Source organism: Mobula birostris, chromosome X, assembly GCF_030028105.1.
Source record: "Mobula birostris isolate sMobBir1 chromosome X, sMobBir1.hap1, whole genome shotgun sequence".
Lineage (NCBI taxonomy): Eukaryota > Metazoa > Chordata > Chondrichthyes > Myliobatiformes > Myliobatidae > Mobula > Mobula birostris.
Window position 1 is genome coordinate 69,196,039 of NC_092402.1, and position 23,153 is coordinate 69,219,191.

At 39.7% G+C, this 23,153-nt stretch overlaps 1 protein-coding gene across 8 annotated transcripts; it reads right to left on the reverse strand.

Moving 5' to 3' along the window:
* Nucleotides 1–1,932: 1,932 nt before the first annotated feature.
* On the reverse strand, nt 1,933–23,148 carry zc3h10 (zinc finger CCCH-type containing 10). Of its 8 annotated transcripts, XM_072249599.1 has the most exons (5): nt 22,877–23,148; nt 19,553–19,713; nt 18,125–18,279; nt 11,172–11,326; nt 1,933–8,814 (listed from the first exon to the last, which is right to left on the reverse strand). In XM_072249599.1, exon 5 carries the CDS (start codon nt 8,767–8,769, stop codon nt 7,567–7,569), a length of 1,203 nt encoding a protein of 400 aa, XP_072105700.1. In that variant the 5' UTR covers nt 8,770–8,814; nt 11,172–11,326; nt 18,125–18,279; nt 19,553–19,713; nt 22,877–23,148; the 3' UTR covers nt 1,933–7,566. The 8 variants fall into 8 exon arrangements, with proteins under 8 accessions (XP_072105700.1, XP_072105698.1, XP_072105699.1 ...); XM_072249597.1 differs by lacking the exon at nt 19,553–19,713 and having other exon boundaries at nt 11,172–11,256; XM_072249598.1 differs by lacking the exon at nt 19,553–19,713 and having other exon boundaries at nt 11,172–11,261.
* Nucleotides 23,149–23,153: the final 5 nt, after the last annotated feature.

The window sequence follows — 23,153 nt, forward strand, 5'->3', positions numbered from 1 at the left end:
CAGACATATGCCATCTGACTGCTATAGCAAGTTGCAACCAAATTGGATCCTCTTCCACAAGTTACAGAAACACAATACCAGCTCTTTATAAGCACCACACAATTATGTACTTGTAAGACTTTACAATATATACTTTTATGTATTTTTCAGTGATTACTATAAAGGATAACGTAAAGGTTACATTTATCTTCATGTTTACTAGTGTTTGTAACCCATAGAGATGAGGAAAGTAAAACAATCCTACACAACTTGAAATTGTGACAATTTTCCTCTCATGTTAATAGACAAATGTCATGTTGTGTATTTGATCCACAGCGTGTGGCAACTCACAATAATAAGAATATTCAAAGTCTGTAATAGTTTTATCCAAACACCAAAAAGGAATTTATTCACATAAAACCTTGATTTTTAAACCCTCATTCAGTACTATCTATTCCTCTTCTCCACAGCATACAACTTCATAAATAATAACTGTTGGCAAAAGAAATAACTTGCTCCTAGTCTTATTCTGTTGGAGGCATCTGATGTGATGTCCTAGGGTTTGTTTTTAATTTTTCCCAAGAGACTCTTCAAGATAATATAATCAAAAACTAAGAACCAGTTGCCCTACTATTCACTAAAGAACCACACTAACTTATCATTCCAATACCTTGCTATAGTAAAAATTTCACAATAACGCCAAGTTACAAGATTGCTGTTCTGGCTCTGATACCTCCATTTGAGTACAAATTAAAGGGAATCACCTCTATTTGTCAATTTTGGAATGCAGTGGTAGGATCTGAGCTGAAACAAATCTGACCAATTCCAAACACAAGAGATTCTGCAGATGCTGGAAATCCAGGGCAACACACACAAGGTGTTAGAGGAACTCAGCATCTATGGAAATAAATAAACAGTCAATGTTTCAGGCCGAACCCCTTCATGACTGCAAAGGAAGGGGGAAGATGCTGGAATAAGAAGGTGGGGGGGGGGGGAAGAGAAGGGTTTTCCTCCAAAGGTTATTAGAGGAGCAACACCCTATAATTCCATCTGGGTAGCCTCCAACCTGCTGGTATCAACATCGAGTTCTTCAACGTCTGTAGTTTTTTTTTCCCCCCTTTCCCTCTTCTTCATTTCCCCACTCTGGCACCCTCTTGCCTCTTCTCATCACCTGCCTATCCTTGGTACCCCTCCCATAAGACATAGGAGAATTAGGCCATTCAGCCCATCATGGTTGATCCTGGATCCCACTCAACCCCATACACCTGCCTTCTCACCATAATCTTTGGTGCCCTGACCAATCAGGAATCTATAAATTTTCACTGTAAATATACCCACATACTTGGCCTCCACAGCTGTCTGTAGCAGAGCATTCCAGATTCACTACTCTCTGGCTGAAAAAAAAATTCTTCCTTCTCTGTTCTAAAGGGTCACCCCTCAATTTTGAGGCTGTGCCCCCTAGATCTGGACCCCCCATCAAGCATCCTCTCCACATCCACCTTTTCTAGTCCTTTCAACATTCGGTAATTATCAGTGAGATCTCCCATGGTCCATTTTCCTCTATCAGAGTCCTCCTTCTGCAGCCCTTTGCCTTTTCCACCCATCACCTCCCTACTTACTTCATTCCCCTCTCCCCCACCCACCTGGTTTCATCTATTACTTTCCATCACCTTATACTCCTTCCCTCTACCACCTTATTCTAGTATCTTCCCCCTTCTTTTCCAGTCCTGATGAAGGGTCTCAGCTCAAAAAGCCCAATGTGATGGGTATGACTCAAACCAGTGAAGAGCTTCCCCTTAACTCTAACACTATGTCAGGCTTAACTGTATTTAGATACAATACACACTGTCAAGTGACCCTTCAACAAAACAGTAGTGTTACTTAAACCATTTTACCCAGCAAATTTTTAACGTGGACTTAAAAGTAAATGAGAGTTCAATAGAAAGTGCAAGCTTAAAGTTAAATGTTCTTTATTGTTGTAAACACAAGGAATTCTGCAGATGCTGGAAATTCAAGCCACACACATCAAAGTTGCTGGTGGACGCAGCAGGCCAGGCAGCATCTCTAGGAAGAGGTACAGTCGACGTTTCGGGCCAAGACCCTTCGTCAGGACTTCGTCAGACCCTTCGTTCTTTTTTGTTCTACATTGTCAGGATTCCATACAAATAAGTGCAAAGATTTATTTCCTTTTCAATTAAATAGTCACTTGAACGGTATTAAGCTCCAATGGTCAGGAAACGTGTATTAATCGAAACATTAACCTGTTTAGAAGAATTTCCCAAGGGCAATCACAGGGTAAAAACTGCCAAACACAGCATAGCAAACAATATGTACATAATACTAATCCAATCAACTTGTAAGGAAGCCGTTTGCAGCACTGGTTGATCATTTTAATAATATTCTTAAATACAACAAAGAATAAACATATCAAAATAGTCTGTGGCTTCATTCTTACATTTACAAATAAACTACATGGAAATGGTAGAATAATTGAACAAATGAACATTGAGCACTGAACTTCAGAATTTGAAAGGGACGTTAATGTGATGACCGGTCTTCTTATGAGGAGGTATCGAGTTTCAGTGTGACACCTGAGAGCAAGGGACTCGGAAAAAACAGAAAATGTTGGAAACGCTCAGCAGGTCAGGCAGTATCAGTGGAAAAAGGGAGGAAGGGTTAATGTTTTACATCTCTGATCATTCATCACAATTGAAGGGCACCACAGAACAGAGCTCATGAAGAGGAACAGAGCCAGGGAATAGGAAATGAAGAGAAAAAGTACTGTCCTTATACATAAAGATCAACTGTAGATTAATTTATCTGGAGACAGGGTGCTGACTAAAAAAAATTTTGAAGTGCAAGACAATAAGAGAAAACAATGTAAGATATTAGAAAACACAAATGAAAAATGATGTTTCTAGGACCCAGGTATGCGTAAAAAGTTAAAGCAGAATTGCAGAGAGGGAGAGAATAGAAGATCTGGCAATGCAGAAAAGGCACCCCAGTAGCTCACGAAAATAATAGAACAAAAAGGTAGGGAGTCACCCACGTTGGTCGTGTAGACACAGAGGGATTCCTTTTCCAAGAAGCTGGTCAGAGCCAACCGCATTCTTGGAGGTACCAGTATACCCACCCTAAATTACCAGCACACACCATCTGAGAGAAAATCAAAGCAGTGGTTTAGTTTTGAAATTAAGTGACAACTTTTAATGCAAAGGACTGTAAAATATGGAGTAGAAAGATGAGAATATGTTCTTGAGCTTGTATTGAGCTCAATGGAACAACGCAAGAAGCCAAGCGCATAGAGATCGAAGTTGGAGTAAGATGGAAGTTTCAACAAATGACTGTAACCCAGTTCAAGTCTTTCCAACACCCCCACCCACTGTGCAAACAAAAACTAACCATCTCCCTTGAAAATATGTTTGCAATCCTGAGCCGTAGATCAGGTTTCAAATTTCTTACAGTTGAATGGAAACACAAATGAATTCAAGCACTGTGGTTTAGAGGCCGAATGGAAATCGTTCCTTTGGAATGTGGTGAGATAATGACAAAAAAAGTGAAGATATTTTTGGTAATTTGGGGTCGGGGGAATGTGAGATCGTGTTAGAAGTGGTAAAGACTGATCTGTCAAATAGTGGTGGGATGCAAGATAAACAGTAATAGTTCTGAGATAGCTAAGTGGGTAAGTACAGGAAATAAGATGGATTTGGTTTTAAGTATTCAGTATATAACAACACAATCACTGCTGAGAAAAGTGGGAAGACACTTCAGAAGCTCTGGTACATAAGGGTGGCATCAACTGGGTGGATACAACTTTAAAAAAACAAAAGACTCAGTGGAATATATAATTGAAGTAGCTATGAGAGTCACTGGGCTCATAATAATCAATGGAAAACTATTAGTCAGATTGGAGATAAAGACATTTAGACAGAGAACATAAGTGTCAAGGATAGACTGTGTCAAAAAATGTAAGCAAAATGTAAAGGTAAATTCATTGATTTATGAATTTCTCCAGCATAGACAGAAATAGAAGAAAAATCCTGGGGATACAGTACATCAGGGCAGACCACCACTGGAGGAGTATTCAATGGGTAATTTTTAAAAATCTAACACAGTGAAAACACACGTGGGTTCTCCTGGTTACTCCTGTTATTTGGGGGAAAGTGTGAAAGAGTTCAGCCTGAAAGAGTAAATAAAGTGGGGAGTCAAGAGACTGCAGATGCTGGAAACTGAAGCAACAATCTGCAAGGAGAAACTCAGCATGTTGAACAGCATCTGTGGTAAAGGAATGCAGGTGGTGAATGGAGACCCAGGTTACTGATCAAGCAGGTAAATGGGTTATGCACAGACCATCCAAATATTTTTTTAACCATGAGAATCACACTAGTGAGGAGGTCTTTTAAGATCAATTTATTGGATAAAGGATTACAGGTGCCAATGTTATAGCATAGTTCACCAAGGTTGCAGTATGTCACATCTTTCATTGAAATTTGTAAAACAAAACACGTGAAAAAGCATGAAATTAATTTGAAAATTTCACACAAATTACATATCAATTACACATTTGTGTTGTGTTTTTGGTCTTTATATTCCAGAGAAGTCTATGTCTCATTGAAATGATACCTTAATGTTTGTAAGCTAACAAAACACTATTGGTTCATAATGACCATTTAGCAAAAGAATTCTCTCACTTTATACACAAGACTAAATAAATCTTGAGCAGAAAATTAGCTTACTTGGCAATGCTGATTTTAAGGGGTAATTCACATTTTTGTTCAGTGCATCATCCATTGCCAAATTATTGGTGAACTTCATGCCAAGGAAAATTTCAAAAATTATACAAATATCTGAAGTTATTGATACCTCCCCAACCCAACAAATGTGAAGGACAAGAATTGCCAATATTGGAGCCAAAGATTATTTTATAAAATGATAGCTCAACTGTTTTTCATAAACAGACAATATTAAAAGAAAATAATTAAGTTTTGACAGAATTTAAGACACCTCGGAATCAATTTTATAAATATGCATAAGAAAACTATAAGAAAATTATCTTAAATTTTGAATTTTTCCTGACCCAATAGTGATAAAGAGATTCCTGTTTTATGCAAATATGTCATATTCAAACACGTTACATTCACCAGGATTCTGTGACACATTAAATAATGCTTTTATTCACTCACCTAATTTAACTGAATATACAGACTAGTTTGAAAATTCCTTGAAAAGGGTCCAATATCTAGCATTTACACCATTTTAATTGGTGCTATCACCATGATATATGGTATTTACTTAGTTTACTATACTGTTGTCCATATAGCTCTTAAACAAACTGGAAAGGGCTTGGTTTTGAATGGCTCTTGAATGTTTTACAAGCATACCAACAATATTGTATGTGTTAGTTTCAGTCAAGGGAATCCTGGATGTTCATAATGGTAGCATAAGGAGCTGTGGGAGAAAGTTGTCCAGAGAAATGTATATTCCTTTCCCACCCTCACTGGCTTAATACAAATTACAGCAAAGCAGCTGAAGAGCTATTACAAATAACTAGTAGAATAATAATGGGAACATTGCAAATGAATTTGATCATTTAAGTTTCTTTCAATTGTGCAAGATTAGATCATTGGTTCTAATTTCTCGACCACACAAGAACCTGACAAGCATCACGTGCATATCTGAAAAGACTACACAGCTACTATATACAAGTTGAAGATAAGGTTAACAGAAAAGCAACAACTGAGGGTAAGTGCCCCCAATAACTAGCTAATTAAACAACAATGTAATCAAACTTCGGGTAAAATGTCACAGCCACTCCTTTAAAATTGAGCACCTGGTCCAATGAAATTGAATTGTTACAGTGACATCAGTTAAATTTCAATAGTGAATAAACAAAAGCCATTCACATTTAACTAATTAGAAGATCATTTTGGCAAATTTCAGGAAAATGAATCATGTGGTCAGAACATTGAATATAAAATCCCAATGGATTTTTACCATATCTGTGGATTTTCAAGAGTTTCAAAGTTTAAGAAAAAAGATAAACTGTGTTCAAAATGTCTTTAAGGGCATTATCTGGTTTGAAGCCAACTAGCCAGGAAAGGAATGTCCTGCTCCTAATGGAGATGGACACAAGCTTGAAAGGGAGAAAAGATATTTTCAACATGAATGTGCACATTCCCTACCTGCAACAGTTCAGCTCAGCAAACTTAAAAGACGGTGTGCAAACACTTCTATTCTGGCCCCAGGTAAGACTGTCTTTATAATTACCTTACGGTATACTGTAAATTATCAGCTCTACACAATTTATCAAAGAATTTGTACATTTCTTGAACTTGCATACAAATTACAATATTTGGATTAAATAGAATATGCATTTTCACACAAGGATTTGAAAAAGATTTGTATTGCTGACCCAAGCTGTATGCAGAGGAACTGTTTTTGACACTTGTTTTTCATCCATTTTACTCAACTATCTTTATCCAGTCCCATCCTCATTTATTGTCACCAGTCAACATTAAGAAATGTGCTTTGCTGCTGTTTTGGTGCATTCACAGCTCAAGAGAAGAGACGCCAGAGCAACAACAGCTGCAGGCTAGATCCAGAGTCACTTTCTATCTACAACACTTGACCTCATGACATCCTTCCTGAATATGTGTGTTCCCCATCCACTTCCCATTTCTACCAATAAACTAATTCAAGTAAAATGCCAAACCAAGGACATTTTTGTTTAGGGCTCTGGTATCCAGCAGAAAAAGCAATTCAAATTCTTTTAGCTCACATTGTTCTTGCAGCTAGCAAAAAGGTAAGAGTTTAATCTTATTATTGTGGATTTGTGACTTTTTCATACCTTGGGCACCCAGTGCAACAAGAATGACAAAGCTGAAAGTACACTTTAGGTTCAGTCATTCTAATAGCTTCAAAACTAATTAGACACTTTGGTAATGCAATGCATTTTTCTCATATTGTGAAGATTAAATTGTAAAATCTGATGGTTCAGAAAGTTCAAAAAAGTATTTGTATTTAAGCGAGCGCCACCTCATCTTCAAGATGCCCCAAAAATGTTTCACACTGAGAATTACTCTGTGGTGCAATGGCCACTATATGGGAAATTCAGCAGTCATTCAGCGCCAACAACAGCCACAAAAAAAGTTTTCCATTACTTCTTTTTGCTCATTACTGCCAGAAAAACTTACAATTTCGTCTGCTGCTAAACTTCAGTTTTGCGTCAAGAAAGCAAATAGACAAAGGAGAAAAGTAGATCGGAATATTTGCGCAGCATCGCAGCCCAGTGATTTGTTCTAACACAAAACCTTTATAGAAAAACTTTTGTGTCATTTGCACACATTTTAAGTTAAGTTAGACAATGGATTTACAAGAGGATGAGGTGAGCACAAATTATGAGGAGTAAAATAAGTGTTCAGAGTATGCAATGAATTGAAGAGGAATATTTAATCAACATAAAAATAAATTATGGGTCAGAATCCAATTTGGCTTTGGCGTGCATATCTATATAACACACATCATGGAAAGCAACATGGGAACAGAATCTCTTCTAAAACCTTTATGTGTTTCTTTGATCATGGCTTCTCAGTGAGGAATTGCTGTAATTCTCATACTCTGCGAAGCAATTGGATAAGTAACCATTGGAGTGGTGGCATGGCTTATGGTAATTCCTGGCAGAGCTTGTGCAATTGATACTGCCACTGGTGCAACAGAGACAGCCACCGGAGCCATGGAAACTGGAGGTGCCATTCCCTGAGCAATGGTCTGGGCAAGTGCCGCAGGGAGAGAAGCAATTTCAGGATTAAGATGCTGTGCTGTTGGTGCAGCATTGGTAGGTGCTGCAGCAGAAGCTGCAGCAGTTGCCACTAGATCTTGCTGGGTGACGGGTCGTGGTTGAAGTGCTTGGCTGCTTAAAGTAGTATGAGTCTGTGCTACACCATGGTTGTAATTGGTCAGTGTGGCCACAGTTGGTGCTGCCAGTATTTGCTCTGTTGCTGTGGGAGTGGAAGTCAGCGTCACCACCTTAGTTTGGTTGCGGAAATGTGCATTTTGCTCCAAAAGTACCTCATTAGTTGCCATCAGATTTGAGATCTGTTTTTTAAGTTCCTCAACACGTTTTCGAAGCATCAGATTCTCCTCTTCTAGAAATCTATAGTCCACTGGACGCGAATTTGAGATACTAAAATCATAACTTTCAAATCGTAAGCCATCCACTCTTCTCCTCTTTAGTATATGGTCATAATCAGTATAGCGATCAGAGTCATAAAGGTCATCAAATGGGTCATATCGCCGCACTACAGGAGAAAGCACTTGGTCTCGTGCCAATCTCTCTAAGGTTCTGTTTTCATACTCATATTCATCACGTTTTAAGTGCCGAAATTTACACTTAGATCCTCTTTGACAGTCCCCTTTCAGGTAATCTCGGCAGATTGGAACCTCGCCTTTTTTAAAGGAAAGGTCAGATGGTGAAAGGCCAAGACCCATGGCTACTGTAAGGCGCAGACGTGGGGGAAGCTCCCCTGATTTTTTGTAATGTTCCTCATCTTCCTTTGTCCCATGAATAAACTTGCAGTTGATACGAGTGCACTCCTTGTTCTGATAATCATGGCAAAAGACAAACTCATTTTTTTTAACGCCCAAGTCGGATACCTCATTAATGTCAGGGTGGTAGAACTTGCAGCGCTTGCCACGTTTGCAGACATTGCGCAGGAAGTCACGGCAAATATCATCTGAGCTGTGGCCAGCCTCGTCATTACCACTGTTAAATAAATTATCTTTATCCGGCATCTTCACAGACTATTATTGTTTCTCAGCAACTGTACATTAAAACATCTGAAAAAGAAAATCAAGGTATGTCTTTACAGAGAAGGAGGAATTAACCCACAAAGTAAACGTTACTTGAACTACTGCATTTTGAGCTCAGCAAGCTGAACAATGTTGACTGGGAACAGAGTTTGGCTGGTGTTGACATCAAATATTATAAGGTTAGTTGTAATACACTTCCCCTTGATCATACCCAAGATAAATAGGACCCATCATACCAGTGACACAGTTTCATTCCCCAATAATTTATCCCTAGGGCTTAAGACTGGGAATATATTGGGTGCTTCTCCCTAGTAAATTTCAAATTTTTGTGCAATTACTTAGGCCCATTAAGGTTCTGTTGAAAATTTGCCAAACTTATTTTGTTTTGAGGTTACAACCAAAAGAGTAAAAGAGTGCTCCCTTTATCACTGTGGGATACATTATACAACTGCTGTTAAATGAATGCCAATGTAAGATTTTTGGAAGACTAATTTTTAGGTTAAAGTTTTCCAGTGTGAACTGTTAAATATATATCACTACTAAATGTATACACATGCTTTCAAACATAGCAGGCAGCAATCACATTGTTTCTACTCACCAACCCCCACCCTCCACAACTCCGGAGATACAGGCTTGATACAGTTTTAGGAGATAACGAATCCATCTTCAGCCAACAAATATTTCCTAATATAATGGTAGCAAGTCCAATGATGGTGCAAAACTGATATAATGAAATAAAATGAAGCCAACTTGCACTGATTTAATTACAGTTGCCCTTCAGCCAAAGTAAAGGGGGAAGGAAACATAACAAGAGCTCCCATTTCTGATTTCAACACAATGATCCCTGCTGGAAAGTGTTTCTCCACAGATTTGGGCTTCCCAAAGTATTTTTGAATACTTAATTTCCAATTTAATGCTTGAAATCGACATTCATGCCACCAGGCTGGGGGCTACCCTGATGGAATATAAGGTGTGGCTCCTCCTGAGGGTGGCTTCATCTTGGCATAAGAGGCTGCCATGGACCAACATGTCAGAACGGGAATGGGAATCTGAATTAAATTGTTTGGCCATCAGAAGGTTCCACTGTGGGCGGATGGAGCAGAAGTGCTTAACAAAGCAATTTATGACGGGTCTCACCAATCTAGAGGAAGCTGCATCATGAGCACCAGGCACAATGGACAACCCCAGTAGATTTGTTGCCTCACCTGGAAGGACAGTTTGGGGCCCTGAATGGAGGTGAGGGAGGAGATGAATGGGCAGGTGTAGCACTTCTGCCACTTGCAGGGATAAGAGCCAGTTGGGAGATTAGTCAGGGGAAGTTAAGTAAAGATATGGTTAGTGGTGGGATCCCTTTGGAAATGGTGGAGGTCGCAGAGGATGTGTTGGTGGTTAGCAAGGACAAGAGGGACTCTACCACCGTTAAGGCTGTGGGAAAATGGGGTAAGCACAAATATCCAGGAAATGGAAAGATGCGGGTGAGGGCAGCATCAATGGTGGAGGAAGGGAAACCCCATTCTTTGAAGAAGGATGACACCTCTGATGTCCTGGAAAGGAAAGTCACATTCTGGGAACAGATGCGGTGGAGATGAAGGAACTGAGAAAAGAGAATAGCGTTTTTACAGGAGATAGGGTGGGAAGAAGTATAGTCAAGACAACTATGGGAATCGGTTGGTTTATAAAAGATATTGGTTGACAGCTTGTCTCCAGAGATGGAAACAGAGAGATCAAGAAAGGTGTCAGAAATGGACCAAGTGAATTTAAGAGTAGGGTGGCGGTTGGAGGCAAACTTGATGAAGTCCATGAGCTCAGCATGGGTGCATGAAGCAGCACCAATGCAGTCATCAATGTAGCAGAGGAAGAGTCGGGAAGCATTACCAGAGAAGGCTTGGAATTTGGATATTCTACCTAGCCAAAGAGGCAGGCATAGCTAAGGCCCATGCTCGTGTCCATGGCTACCTCTCAAATCTGGAGAAAGTGGGAGGAGCCAAAGGAAAAATTGTTGAGGGTGAGGATTAGTTCTGCCAGACGGAGGAGTGTGGTGGTGGAAGGGAACTGGTTGGTTCTTTTTATTGTGAAAGAACCATTACCTGCAGTTGTAACATGTCAGCAAAGTAAATCATTAGTCCTTTGCTCTCATGCCTCAAAATGAATGTAGATTATCAAGACAGCAGGAGTTACAAGGTGTAGTTTGACTGCTTCCAAAATTAGCCAAGACCACTATCGTAGGAACATGATGGACTCTATGTGGCCCATGAATCATGATTCCAACAGCTCATGCGGCAAACAATTCGGGGTCATGACACAGAATTTGGAAAACACTATGTAGAGATAGTCATACATAGGCTGTGGTCAGATGTGATGCCACCCACTGCAAAATGACCTACCAATAATTACTCATCTTGGTTCGCGTACAAGGAAACCCATCGACTGGGAAAGATGAGACAATCGGAAGTTTACCCCAGGAAGAGTCTGCACTTTTAGAAGAGACAAAATTGAGAATAGGATCCAATATTTGCAATAATGATCAAGAAGTATTAACCTAAGAAAAAAGAAAAGGTTAAAACATCATAGAACTAGAAATGCAATGAAAGGCCAAATGATTAAAATGGTGAGTAACAGAAACCCAGTAAGAAATTTTTTTAAATTACCTTTGAACATTGCTTTGATTTTTTGGTATATCATTTCTCAAAATAGTGGGCACATTTGATATTAAATAAGAAATTCACATGAAGTCCCAGTTGCTCAGCCAGACAACTGAACAAACCCATATAGCTGAAAAGCCAAAGTAATTAAAACATCCTCAGTACCAAATATATAGCTTCCTCCCTCCAATTAACTATAGACACCCAGAATGTTATAATTAATATGATTGAATCTGGACTATTAACAAAATTGCTGACTTTCTCAGAGCATTCCAAACTAGTATGATGAATAAAGTGTGACATCAGTAGCTCTCCAGATATCTACAGACATGATACATCACCTTGTAAACTGTACTGTGTGGGGGTGGGGGGTTAGGGGGTTGATTTTTGTAAATAAAATATTTTAAAATAAAAAAAGATCACACTGCTTCATAAAACAACATGATCAAAAAGTTTTATTTTGAAAAGGCTGATGGTAGGTATGGAGGTGCAGAAGGTAGCTTTACTCTGCTGACATTCAGTGCCACGAACAATTCTTGTTTAACATCCAAGTCACATGTAATTTGGCATGGGGTCAATAAGGTCAGAATTCGGAGAAAAAGAATCTTAGATCTGAAATTTAAATAGTAGTACCAGTTTGGATGGACCTGAGAAACACAAGGGGCAAGACGTTTTGATAGTTGCCTATAACCCTAAAACAGTAGGCAGAGCATGATACAAATAAGGAAATTTAGATGCTCACATAACAAGGGTAGCACATAAGTCACGTAGGACTTTAATCCACATCTGCACTAGGCAAACCAACATAGTAGTATTGATGAGGAGGATAGGTTCATGGATGCATCCAATATAACCTTCTCAATCAGTACATTCAGGGAATGGGCTATTTTAGATCTGGCATAAGAAACATACAAAATAGAAGCAGGTACATGCCATTTGGACCATTACACTTGCTCTGTAATTCATTAACATCATGGCTAATCTGTTACCTTGGCATCACTATCGTGCATAAACTCCATATCCCTTAGCATCGAAAAAAATCAATCTTTTATCTATCCTGAGTATGCTTTGCAGCCCTCTAGGTACAGAATGGCAAAAATATGGATGAATAAATTGCTTGTCATCTCAGATCTAAAGGCCTGACCTCTTATTTTGAGACTGTTGCATCCTAGCCAGGGGCCACATCAATTCTGCACTTATCCTATCAAGGCCTATAAGAATGTGAATGTTTCATTTTTATGAATTCAAAGCAAGTAAAAGCCTAATCTAGTTAAGCTCTCCTCACAGTAGGAACCTGTCATCCCAGGAATCAATCTGATAAACCTTTGGTGCACTTGTTCTGTTGCAGGTATACTTTCATTAAGTAGGCAATACTCTCGCTGCAGTCTCACGAGGACCTATATGATTTCAGTAAGAAATACTTTATTCTGAAAATGTGAAATTGTCCATTTTGTCAAGAAAAATTTGTAAAGGTATATAATTTAAATAGTTAAACACTGCAAAGCTCTTGAAATGCAGAGGGATCTGGGTGTCCTGGTACATGATTTGCAAAAGGCTAGCATGCAGGTATAGGAAGTTTCTTGGAAAATTTAACAGAATGTCATTATGTATTGTGAGGAGGATTGAACACAAAACTAACTTCAGTTATGTGGGGAATTGGTGAATGCAGAGAAGGTTTACTAGACTAATATCCAGATTGGGCAGGTTGTCCTACAAGATTGGACAGGCTAGGCTTACATTGCAATTTAGAACAGGGGAAAAAAATGACTGAAATAGATAATGTCTTAAGTAGCCTTAATGTTTCTCTCCTATGGTAATCACAGTCACTGTTTAAAAATAAGGTGCCACCTGTTTAAGGCAGAGATAAAATGAAATTATTTTCTTGCAGAGTCATGCGCAAATCTTTGAAACTTTTTTTTTTTTTTTTAACAAAGAGCAATGAAAGCAGTCTTTGAATATTTTTTCCAAGATAGACATTGACAGATCCTTGATAAGCAAGAAGACCTGGGTAGGAAGAGTGAGGAGGTCCTGAAAGGCGAGTTTAGGGAGTTAGGCACCAAGTTAAAGGCCAGGACCTCCAGGATAATGATGTTAAAAGTTCAAGCAAATCCACTAATAGAAAGGTTGTGAGTGGTGGTAAAAATCTTCTGAGGTGTATATATTTCAATGCTAGGAGTATTGCGGGGAAGGCGGATGAGTTGAGGGCATGGATTGACAAGTGGAATTATGACGTTATAGCAATTAGTGAAACTTGGCTACAGGAGGGGCAGGACTGGCAGCTTAATATTCCAGGGTTCCAATGTTTCAGATGTGATCGAGGCAGAGGAATGAAAGGTGGGGGAATAGCATTCCTTGTTAGGGAAAATATTACAGCAGTGCTCAGGCAGGACAGATTAGAGGGCTTGTCCACCGAGTCCTTATGGGTGGAGCTGAGAAACAGGAAAGGTATGGCCACATTAGTGGGATTGTATTACAGACCACCCAATAGTCAACGAGACTTGGAAGAGCAAATCTGCAGAGAGATAGCGGGCAACTGGAGGAAACATAAAGTTGTGGTGGTAGGGGATTTTAATTTTCCATATATTGATTGGGACTCCCATACTGTTAGGGGTCTAGATGGTTTAGAGTTTGTAAAATGTGTCCAGGAAAGTTTTCTAAATCAATATATAGAAGGACCAACTAGAGGGGATGCAATATTGGATCTCCTGTTAGGAAACGAGTTAGGACAAGTGACAGAAGTCTGTGTAGGGGAGCACTTTGGTTCCAGTGATCATAACACCATTAGTTTCAACTTGATCATGGACAAGGATAGATCTGGTCCTAGGGTTGAGGTTCTTAACTGGAAGAAGGCCAAATTTGAAGAAATGAGAAAGGATCTAAAAAGCATGGATTGGGACAGGTTGTTCTCTGGCAAGGATGTGATCAGTAGGTGGGAAGCCTTCAAAGGAGAAATTTTGAGAGTGCAGAATTTGTATGTTCCTGGCAGGATTAAAGGCAAAGTGAATAGGAATAAGGAACCTTGGTTCTCAAGGGATATTGCAACTCTGATAAAGAAGAAGAGAGAGTTGTATGACATGTATAGGAAGCAGGGAGTAAATCAGGTGCTTGAGGAGTATAAGAAGTGCAAGAAAATACTTAAGAAAGAAATCAGGAGGGCTAAAAGAAGACATGAGGTTGCCTTGGCAGTCAAAGTGAAGGATAATCCAAAGAGCTTTTACAGGTATATTAAGAGCAAAAGGATTCTAAGGGATAAAATTGGTCCTCTTGAAGATCAGAGTGGTCGGCTATGTGCGGAACCAAAGGAAATGGGGGAGATCTTAAATAGGTTTTTTGCGTCTGTATTTACTAAGGAAACTGGCATGAAGTCTATGGAATTAAGGGAAACAAGTAGTGAGATCATGGAAACTGTACAGATCAAAAAGGAGGAGGTCCTTGCTGTCTTGAGGAAAATTAAAGTGGATAAATCCCTGGGACCTGACAGGGTGTTCCCTCGGACCTTGAAGGAGACTAGTGTTGAAACTGCAGGGGCCCTGGCAGAAATATTTAAAATGTCGCTGTCTACAGGCGAGGTGCCGGAGGATTGGAGAGCGGCTCATGTTGTTCCGTTGTTTAAAAAAGGATCGAAAGGTAATCCGGGAAATTATAGGCCGGTAAATTTAACGTCGGTAGTAGGTAAGATATTGGAGGGAGTACTAAGAGACAGAATCTACAAGCATTTGGATAGACAGGGACTTATTAGGGAGAGTCAACATGGCTTTGTGCGTGGTAGGTCACGTTTGACCAATCTATTGGAGTTTTTCGAGGAGGTTACCAGGAAAGTGGATGAAGGGAAGGCAGTGGATATTGTCTACATTGACTTCAGTAAGGCCTTTGACAAGGTCCCGCATGGGAGGTTAGTTAGGAAAATTCAGTCGCTAGGTATACATGGAGAGGTAGTAAATTGGATTAGACATTGGCTCAATGGAAGAAGCCAAAGAGTGGTAGTGGAGGATTGCTTCTCCGAGTGGAGGCCTGTGACTAGTGGTGTGCCACAGGGATCAGTGCTGGGTCCATTGTTATTTGTCATCTATATCAATGATCTGGATGATAATGTGGTAAATTGGATCAGCAAATTTGCTGATGATACAAAGATTGGAGGTGTAGTAGACAGTGAGGAAGGTTTTCAGAGCCTGCAGAGGGACTTGGACCAGCTGGAAAAATGAGCTGAAAAATGACAGATGGAGTTTAATACAGACAAGTGTGAGGCATTGCACATTGGAAGGCCAAACCAACATAGAACATACAGGGTTAATGGTAAGGCACTGAGGAGTGCAGTGGAACAGAGGGATCTGGGAATACAGATACAAAATTCCCTAAAAGTGGCGTCACAGGTAGATAGGGTCGTAAAGAGAGCTTTTGGTACATTGGCCTTTATTAATCAAAGTATTGAGTATGGAATGTTATGATGAGGTTGTATAAGGCATTGGTGAGGCCGAATCTGGAGTATTGTGTTCAGTTTTGGTCACCAAATTACAGGAAGGATATAAATAAGGTTGAAAGAGTGCAGAGAAGGTTTACAAGGATGTTGCCGGGACTTGAGAAACTCAGTTACAGAGAAAGGTTGAATAGGTTAGGACTTTATTCCCTGGAGTGTAGAAGAATGAGGGGAGATTTGATAGAGGTATATAAAATTATGATGGGTATAGATAGAGTGAATGCAAGCAGGCTTTTTCCACTGAGGCAAGGGGAGAAAAAAACCAGAGGACATGGATTAAGGGTGAGGGGGGAAAAGTTTAAAGGGAACATTAGGGGGGGCTTCTTCACACAGAGACTGGTGGGAGTATGGAATGAGCTGCCAGACGAGGTGGTAAATGTGGGTTCTTTTTTAACATTTAAGAATAAATTGGACAGATACATGGATGGGAGGAGTATGGAGGGATATGGTCCGTGTGTGGGTCAGTGGGACTAGGCAGAAAATGGTTCGGCACAGCCAAGAAGGGCCAAAAGGCCTGTTTCTGTGCTGTAGTTTCTGTGGTTTCTATGATAGCAATCTCAGGATTGCTACCAGTGCCACGTGCAGGCGGGTTTAGAAATAGTAAGACAGCGCAGATCAACACGTGGCTGAAGACGGTGCAGGAGGGAAGGCTTCAAATTTATAGATAATTTGGCAGTTTTCCAGGGAAGATGGGACATGTTCCAGCGGGACGGTTTACATCTGAACTGGAAGGTGACTAATATTCTTGCAGGTAGGTTCGCTAGAGAGGCTCCAGTGGATTTAAAGTAGATACAAGGGGGGAGGGGAACCAGAGTGTAGGAACAGATGTAGAGGAGAAGGAAGGAATTATAAGCAAAAAAAGTTGGAAAAACAGACTTGTCAGTTTTCAAAGGAGGCAAGTAAGATGGTGCTACATAAAACACTAACTGGAATGTTAAAGATTCTTTTGAACAATGCTTTATTAAGCTATGATTCAAAAACAAGGAAAGCAAAAGTTATAAAATGATAAAAGGACTCGTGTCAGAAATCATTTGCACAGAGATCAAGAATTGAGTTCTTCAAGATATGAAGACAAACCCCTTTGTATTCATTCAAGAGGTGGTGAGATATTCTGAAGTGACTGGAATTGTGGTTTTCTACAAAACATGCTGCAAGATCTACCTTCCTTATCTGGACTTCCAAGTGCATTGCAAAAAGCCTTCCCAGAATACACAGAAGTATTCCACTCTTTAGTACTCTTCCCTTGCTGACTGTAGTCAAACAAGCCAACCATATCCAATCCTGGCACATCAATCATTAAGAATTCAATGAATCATGTAATAATATTTACAACATTTTTTGGAAATAAAAAATTAAGAAGTTGCTGTAAAGCCCCACATTTTTGTAAAAATAAACAGCACACCAGAATACAAGATCCACAAAAATGTCAAAAGCATTTGCTTGAAAATTGAAACCTGTTAGAACTTGCTGGCAGTGACAAGCTGACTGTGCACACTGCTGACCTTTGTGGCACAATTAAACTTACCCCTTCTGGAATCACTTATGGCAACTTGCGTTTTTTTTTAAATCTTATTACTTCATGGGATACAAGCATCACTGGCAAGACTAACATTTACTGCCTATACTTAATTGTCCTTGAGAAGGTAGGAAGCAAGTCTTTTTAAACTTTTGCAGTCCTTCTAGTGAAAATATTCCCACAATGTTTAGGGTAGGGAGTTCCAAGATTTAGACCCAATAACTTTGAAGGAACAAGTCATGATGGTGTGCAAAATGGAGAGAACCTACAGTCAATGGTGTTCTCATTAGCCTGCTGTCCTTTTCCCTTTCGGTATTAGAAGTCATGGATTTAAAGGTGTTGTCCAAAACTGTCCTGATCCAAAATGATGAGTTTGCATGTAGCAGAAGGGCAGTGAGCTAGGTAATGCTGTCATGTGGCCAAGGTGGGCTGATCTGCCTCCCTTGCCTGTATTATTGTCTTAATAGAGTGCATGAAGCCTTCTAACAGAAAACAAAATATATTCTTCCAGGACATGGAGTCATGAAATGGCTAAGAAATGGCAGCCAGCTAAACCACATATCCAGGCTTGGCTGACTGTCAAATCTGTCAAGAATTAAAGGCTTTTGAATGCCACTAGCATTCAGAAACATTCAAAAGCTATTAAAATAAATTAAACAACACAACACTTAGCACACCCAATTAATTCAAAATATTATAAATTACCTTATACTGCCTTGGTCCCTTGCAGCCCCATGCTGGGAAATTTACAGCAAATTTGCACTCTGCTGCTGGATTCCATGAGGAGTCGAACATTTGAGTGCAGCCACTTGAGAGGTCAGTAAATTCGGGGCCTGTGATTCTGCGCCCTCATTCCCTCACTGTGAGATTCATTGTAGCAGAAAGAAGGTGTCAGCTTTCAACGTGATGAAATGCAATCCCCATAAATTTAACAATCATGTTTTTATAATGAAGAGTTCCAATGGTAACAATAGCTTGAAACATGGAACCAAATGGTTGATTATGAATTTATCTGCATTAAAAATGCTAACATATGCAGATTTGTTTGGCGGGGGGAGAGAAGACAAATCCAAAATAATACGTGTCATCCTGTGCTAAATCAGGGTTATGAACTGATGGTTCATATGAGTGAAAATTCTATGAGCGCCCTTTAAAATTAAACTTACACGTAAGCCAATTAAATAATATATAAATTGACAATAACTATTCTACATTTTGCACTTCAGAAAGAAATTTCTCTTTAATTTTAGACCATGTCTTGATACCAAGAAAGAAATCTTATACAATTAAATCCCATAATATCAGCAGTGATTTCTAAAAAGGATCAAAGTCCATCAAGACATCACCCAACCTAAGCATCACTCAAGGAAGCAACCACAATGCCCAAGACATAGTGAATTTGCAACTTTTGACTAGTACCCACACCTTCTACATGAATATTATATTAAGAAACATTATAATTCAGAAATATACAATACTCTGCCAAGTAACTATTTAATAAATTTATTACATTTTGATATGCCATGTAAGCAAATATATATTTCCAGCAAGTAAAAGGCCTGAAATTTTGATTAAACAAGCTGGGTACAAAGACTAAGGACTCCTCCAATCTGTCTAAATCCATTGATCAGTCAAGATTTAGGATTGCTCCCTAGTTTGTTCTTTGTTAGCTGTTCCCAGCCAGGAGAACAACAAAAGTTTGGTATAACTGACCTCAGAAAATGGCAAAATCAGTTACTGATGGACATATAGAATATCAACACGTTGAACACGGAATGTACACTCAGTTCCTCATTCAAAATGTTAATGCTCCAAAAATCAAGTTTCCTGACGTATCACCAAGCAAAAGCCAGGGTCTTCCTCAGAATGAAAAGGGGTGGGGGGGAAGAAAACTCAGGACATAAATCATCATTACATCCATCAAAGCAATGAAACCTGCTAAAGTTTGGGTGTTCATAGCTTTATTGTACACTAATTTAACATACACTTCCACCTCAGACCTCTACATTTTCCATGAGGTTCCTTCAAAAACATGAAGTTACCATTTTAGAAGCAAGGAACAAAGGACAGAATTAAGCACAGAATTTCACACAGGAACTGCAATTTTATCAAAATAGAATTTTAGCTGCCAACCTTTTAAGCAGCACAAGAGGAAAATCATATGCACAAGAGATTCTGCAGATGCTGGAAATCTTGAGCAACACACACAAATGCTGGAGGAACTCAGCAGGTCAGGCAGCATCTATGGAAATGAACAAACAGTCGACACTCCAGGCTGAGATCTTTCATCAGGACTGGAAAGAAAGAGGAAAGCAGTCAGAATAAGGTGGGGGAGGGGAAGGAGTACAAGCTGGCAGATGACGGTGGGGGGGGGGGAGTAGATGAATTGAGAAACTGAGAGGTGATAGGTGAAAGAGATAAAGGGCTGAAGGAATCCAATAGGAGTGGACAGTGGACCATGGGAGAAAGGGAAAGAGCAAGGGTACCAGAGGGAGGAGATGGGCAGGCAAAGGAAAGAAAAGGGATAAGAGGGGAGCCAGAATGGGTAAATGATAAAAGAGAGAAGGGAGATCTGGTGCTCACAGTGTGGCTTCCTCTACATCTGTGAGACCCAACATAGTTTGGGGGACTGCTACATTGAGCACCTTCCTCCATCCACCAGAAAAGGTGGGATTTCTTGGTGGCCACCCATTTTAATTTGTCTTCCATTCTCATTCTGACATGTAGGTCCATGGCCACCTCTACCTCTGCCATCTTCAACAGGACCCTACCGCCAAACCCATCTTTAGCTCCCCTCACTCTCTCAAGGGATCGCTCCCTCATTCATCCCTCCCCACTAATCTCCCACCTGGCATTTATTCCTTCAAGTGGCAGAAGTGCTACACTTGCCCATTCATCGCCTCACTCACTCCCATTCCGGGCCTCAATCAGTCTTTCCAAGTGAGGCAAAATTTCACCTGCAAATCTTTTGGGATTGTCTACTGTATCTACTCCCAATGTGGCCTCCTCTACACTGGTGAGACCTGATGTAGATTAGAGAATTGCTTTGTCAATGCACCTCTGCTCCATCTGCAAAAAACGGGATTTCCTGGTGGCCAACCATTTTAATTCCCATCCCCATTCTTGTTCTGACATGTCCGTCCACGGTTTCCTCTACTGCCACAATGAGGCCATTCTCAGTTTGGAGGAGCAACACCTCATTTCGGCTGGGTGGCCTCCAACCTGATGGCATGAACATCAATTTCTAACTTTTAGTAATTTCTCCCTCTTCCCCCTTCTCTCTTCCATTCCCCATTCTGGCTCCTGTCTTAACCCTTCTCTTCTTTTCATCTGCCCATCACATCCCTCTGGTGCCCCTCCTGCTCCTCTTATGGCCCATTCTCCTCTCCTATCAGATTCCTTCTTCTTCAGCTCTTTATCCCTTCCATCTATCACCTGCCAGCTTCTTACTTCAGCACTCCTTCCCTCACCTGGTCTTACCTATCACCTGCCAGCTGGTATTTCTTTCCCCTCACCCCACATTCTGCCTTCTCACTACTTTTCCAGTCCTGATGAAGGGTCTCAACCTGAAACATCGACTGTTTATTCCTCTCTATGGATGCTGTCTGATCTGCTGAGCTCCTCCAGCATTTTGTGTGCATTGCCCTAGATCTAGAGGAAAATATCTTTCACTACTTGTGCCACAGTAGTGTAGCAGTTAGTGCAACGCTATTACAGCTCAGGGCTTCGGAGTTCAATTCCAGCATCCTCTTTACATCCTCCCTTGTAGAATGTGTGGATTTCCTCTGGGTCCTCCCATTTCTTCCCTTAGTCCATAAACATACCAGGTAGGTTAATTGGTCATTGTAAATTGTCCCACAATTAGTATGGGGTTAAATTGGCGTTGTTGGTGGGTAGTGGGACAGTGCAACTCAAAAGGCTTATTCTGTGCTGTACATCTAAATAAGTAAAATTAAAAAATTAAATAAAGTAGATGCAACACACAGACAATAATGTCCCAGTTTCAATCCTTATACTATAGTAGATAGCACCACTTCCACAATGGAGGAATTGTGTGACTAAGTTCCTACCCTTGAATATTACTCTTTTAAGCTGCTAGAAATTTGCAGATGCAGCTTCAATATGGTTCAAAGACAAAAACCTTACTGACATTCTAAGGTCAATTCACTGATGAAGAATGTCACCTTTGGTAGGACATTAAAAGGTTCCAGCCATGGAACACAGTATATCCAAATAATCCATTGCTTTAAGAATTGGGTCCCATACAAGGATAGTTATGAAGAAAGATTGTCAAAAATGGGGTTATTTTCTTTAGAATAGATGAAGCCAGGAAGAGGTAGAATCAAAATGTATAACGTGCAAGGCCCAGATAAGAAAACATGAATTTCCCCATCGGCAAGAACAGTAACCAGGGAGAGAGAAACATTCAAGGTAATGCTGAAAGGATTCTTCTGAAATCAAAGATTGCTGACAGTCTAAAACTTACTGCCTGAAAGGGTGGAAGAGACAGATTTCTTTACATTTAAAATGCACCTGGAGGTGCACTTGCAATGCTACTATCCACAGGCCAATAAACATGAAAAAAACAGATTAAAACAAACAAAAAGCTCATTTTTGGAGGGATGGCAAAGGGAGAATAAACTGCATTCTATCTTCCTGTGCTGCACTCTTCTATGGTACTATGAGGGTAAGGTAAAACAAAAGTTTCAAAAACACTTTACAAATATGCAGCATGATATTATTGTATTCCATTATTAACTTCAGGACACAAATTAAGGATCCATCTCTTTTACTATGGATACCTAATCTGCCTTAGACAGATTCTATCAATGTAATGCAGAAGAATATGATTTACTTTATGTAACTGAGAGAATACTTTATATGGATTGGTTCAACTCAACTGTATAAAATAAATGATAACATCTATCCAAATAACATCAGAATTGTTAACCCTGACATACTTAAGCTTCAAACAACTTTCCCACGGCCTACTGATCCTACTGGTACAATCAACTATAAATACTTTGTTTCAATCACATCTTCAGTCACCCACACAATTCTTCCTGAGAGACTAGTCCCCTATCTATCAAGTTTATTCAGATGCTTTGTTACATTAAAAAGGTTTTATACTAATATAAACTAAAGTACTAACAAAAAGAAAATTAAAGCATTTTGCACGGAAACAAAGTCTAAATCCACTTCTTAATAATAGATATAGAACCAAAGACAATCCAAGAATGTGAAAACAATGTCTATTACTGTAAATCATGCGATATACAGTAACAAACTTCGAAGGCTGTTACGGGATTTGTAGGCCTCAACGTTCCGTTGCATGGAACAAATCCATGTATTAACAGAACTAAATGTTGACTAAGAATATTTGAACTCTTGGCATAATTAAAAGAACGGATTGGAACTATTATAAAATTGATAGAAAATTGGGGCATATTTACATACATGGTTCGGCTCCCTTACTCGCTCCTCCAAACACAACGAGCACCGAACAGGTCCTCTTAGACAAGAGCGAATTAGAGCCAAATAACAGGTTCGAACGCTTAATTTCTTTGATCAAATTCGCAATGAGATGCAGTATTTCAAATTAAAAGTTGTGTAAACCGAATAGCCTAAATATAAATTTTGAAATTAAACATCTAAAAATATTGTATTAGAAAACAGTCCCGAACTACACACTCGTCGTCAACAGCTGAACAGATTGCCGTTCATCGACAGATGC

What these genes read in the sequence shown, in the direction of transcription:
- zc3h10 (XM_072249603.1), bottom strand. Translation starts at nt 8,769, where the DNA reads ATGCCGGATAAAGATAATTTATTTAACAGTGGTAATGACGAGGCTGGC.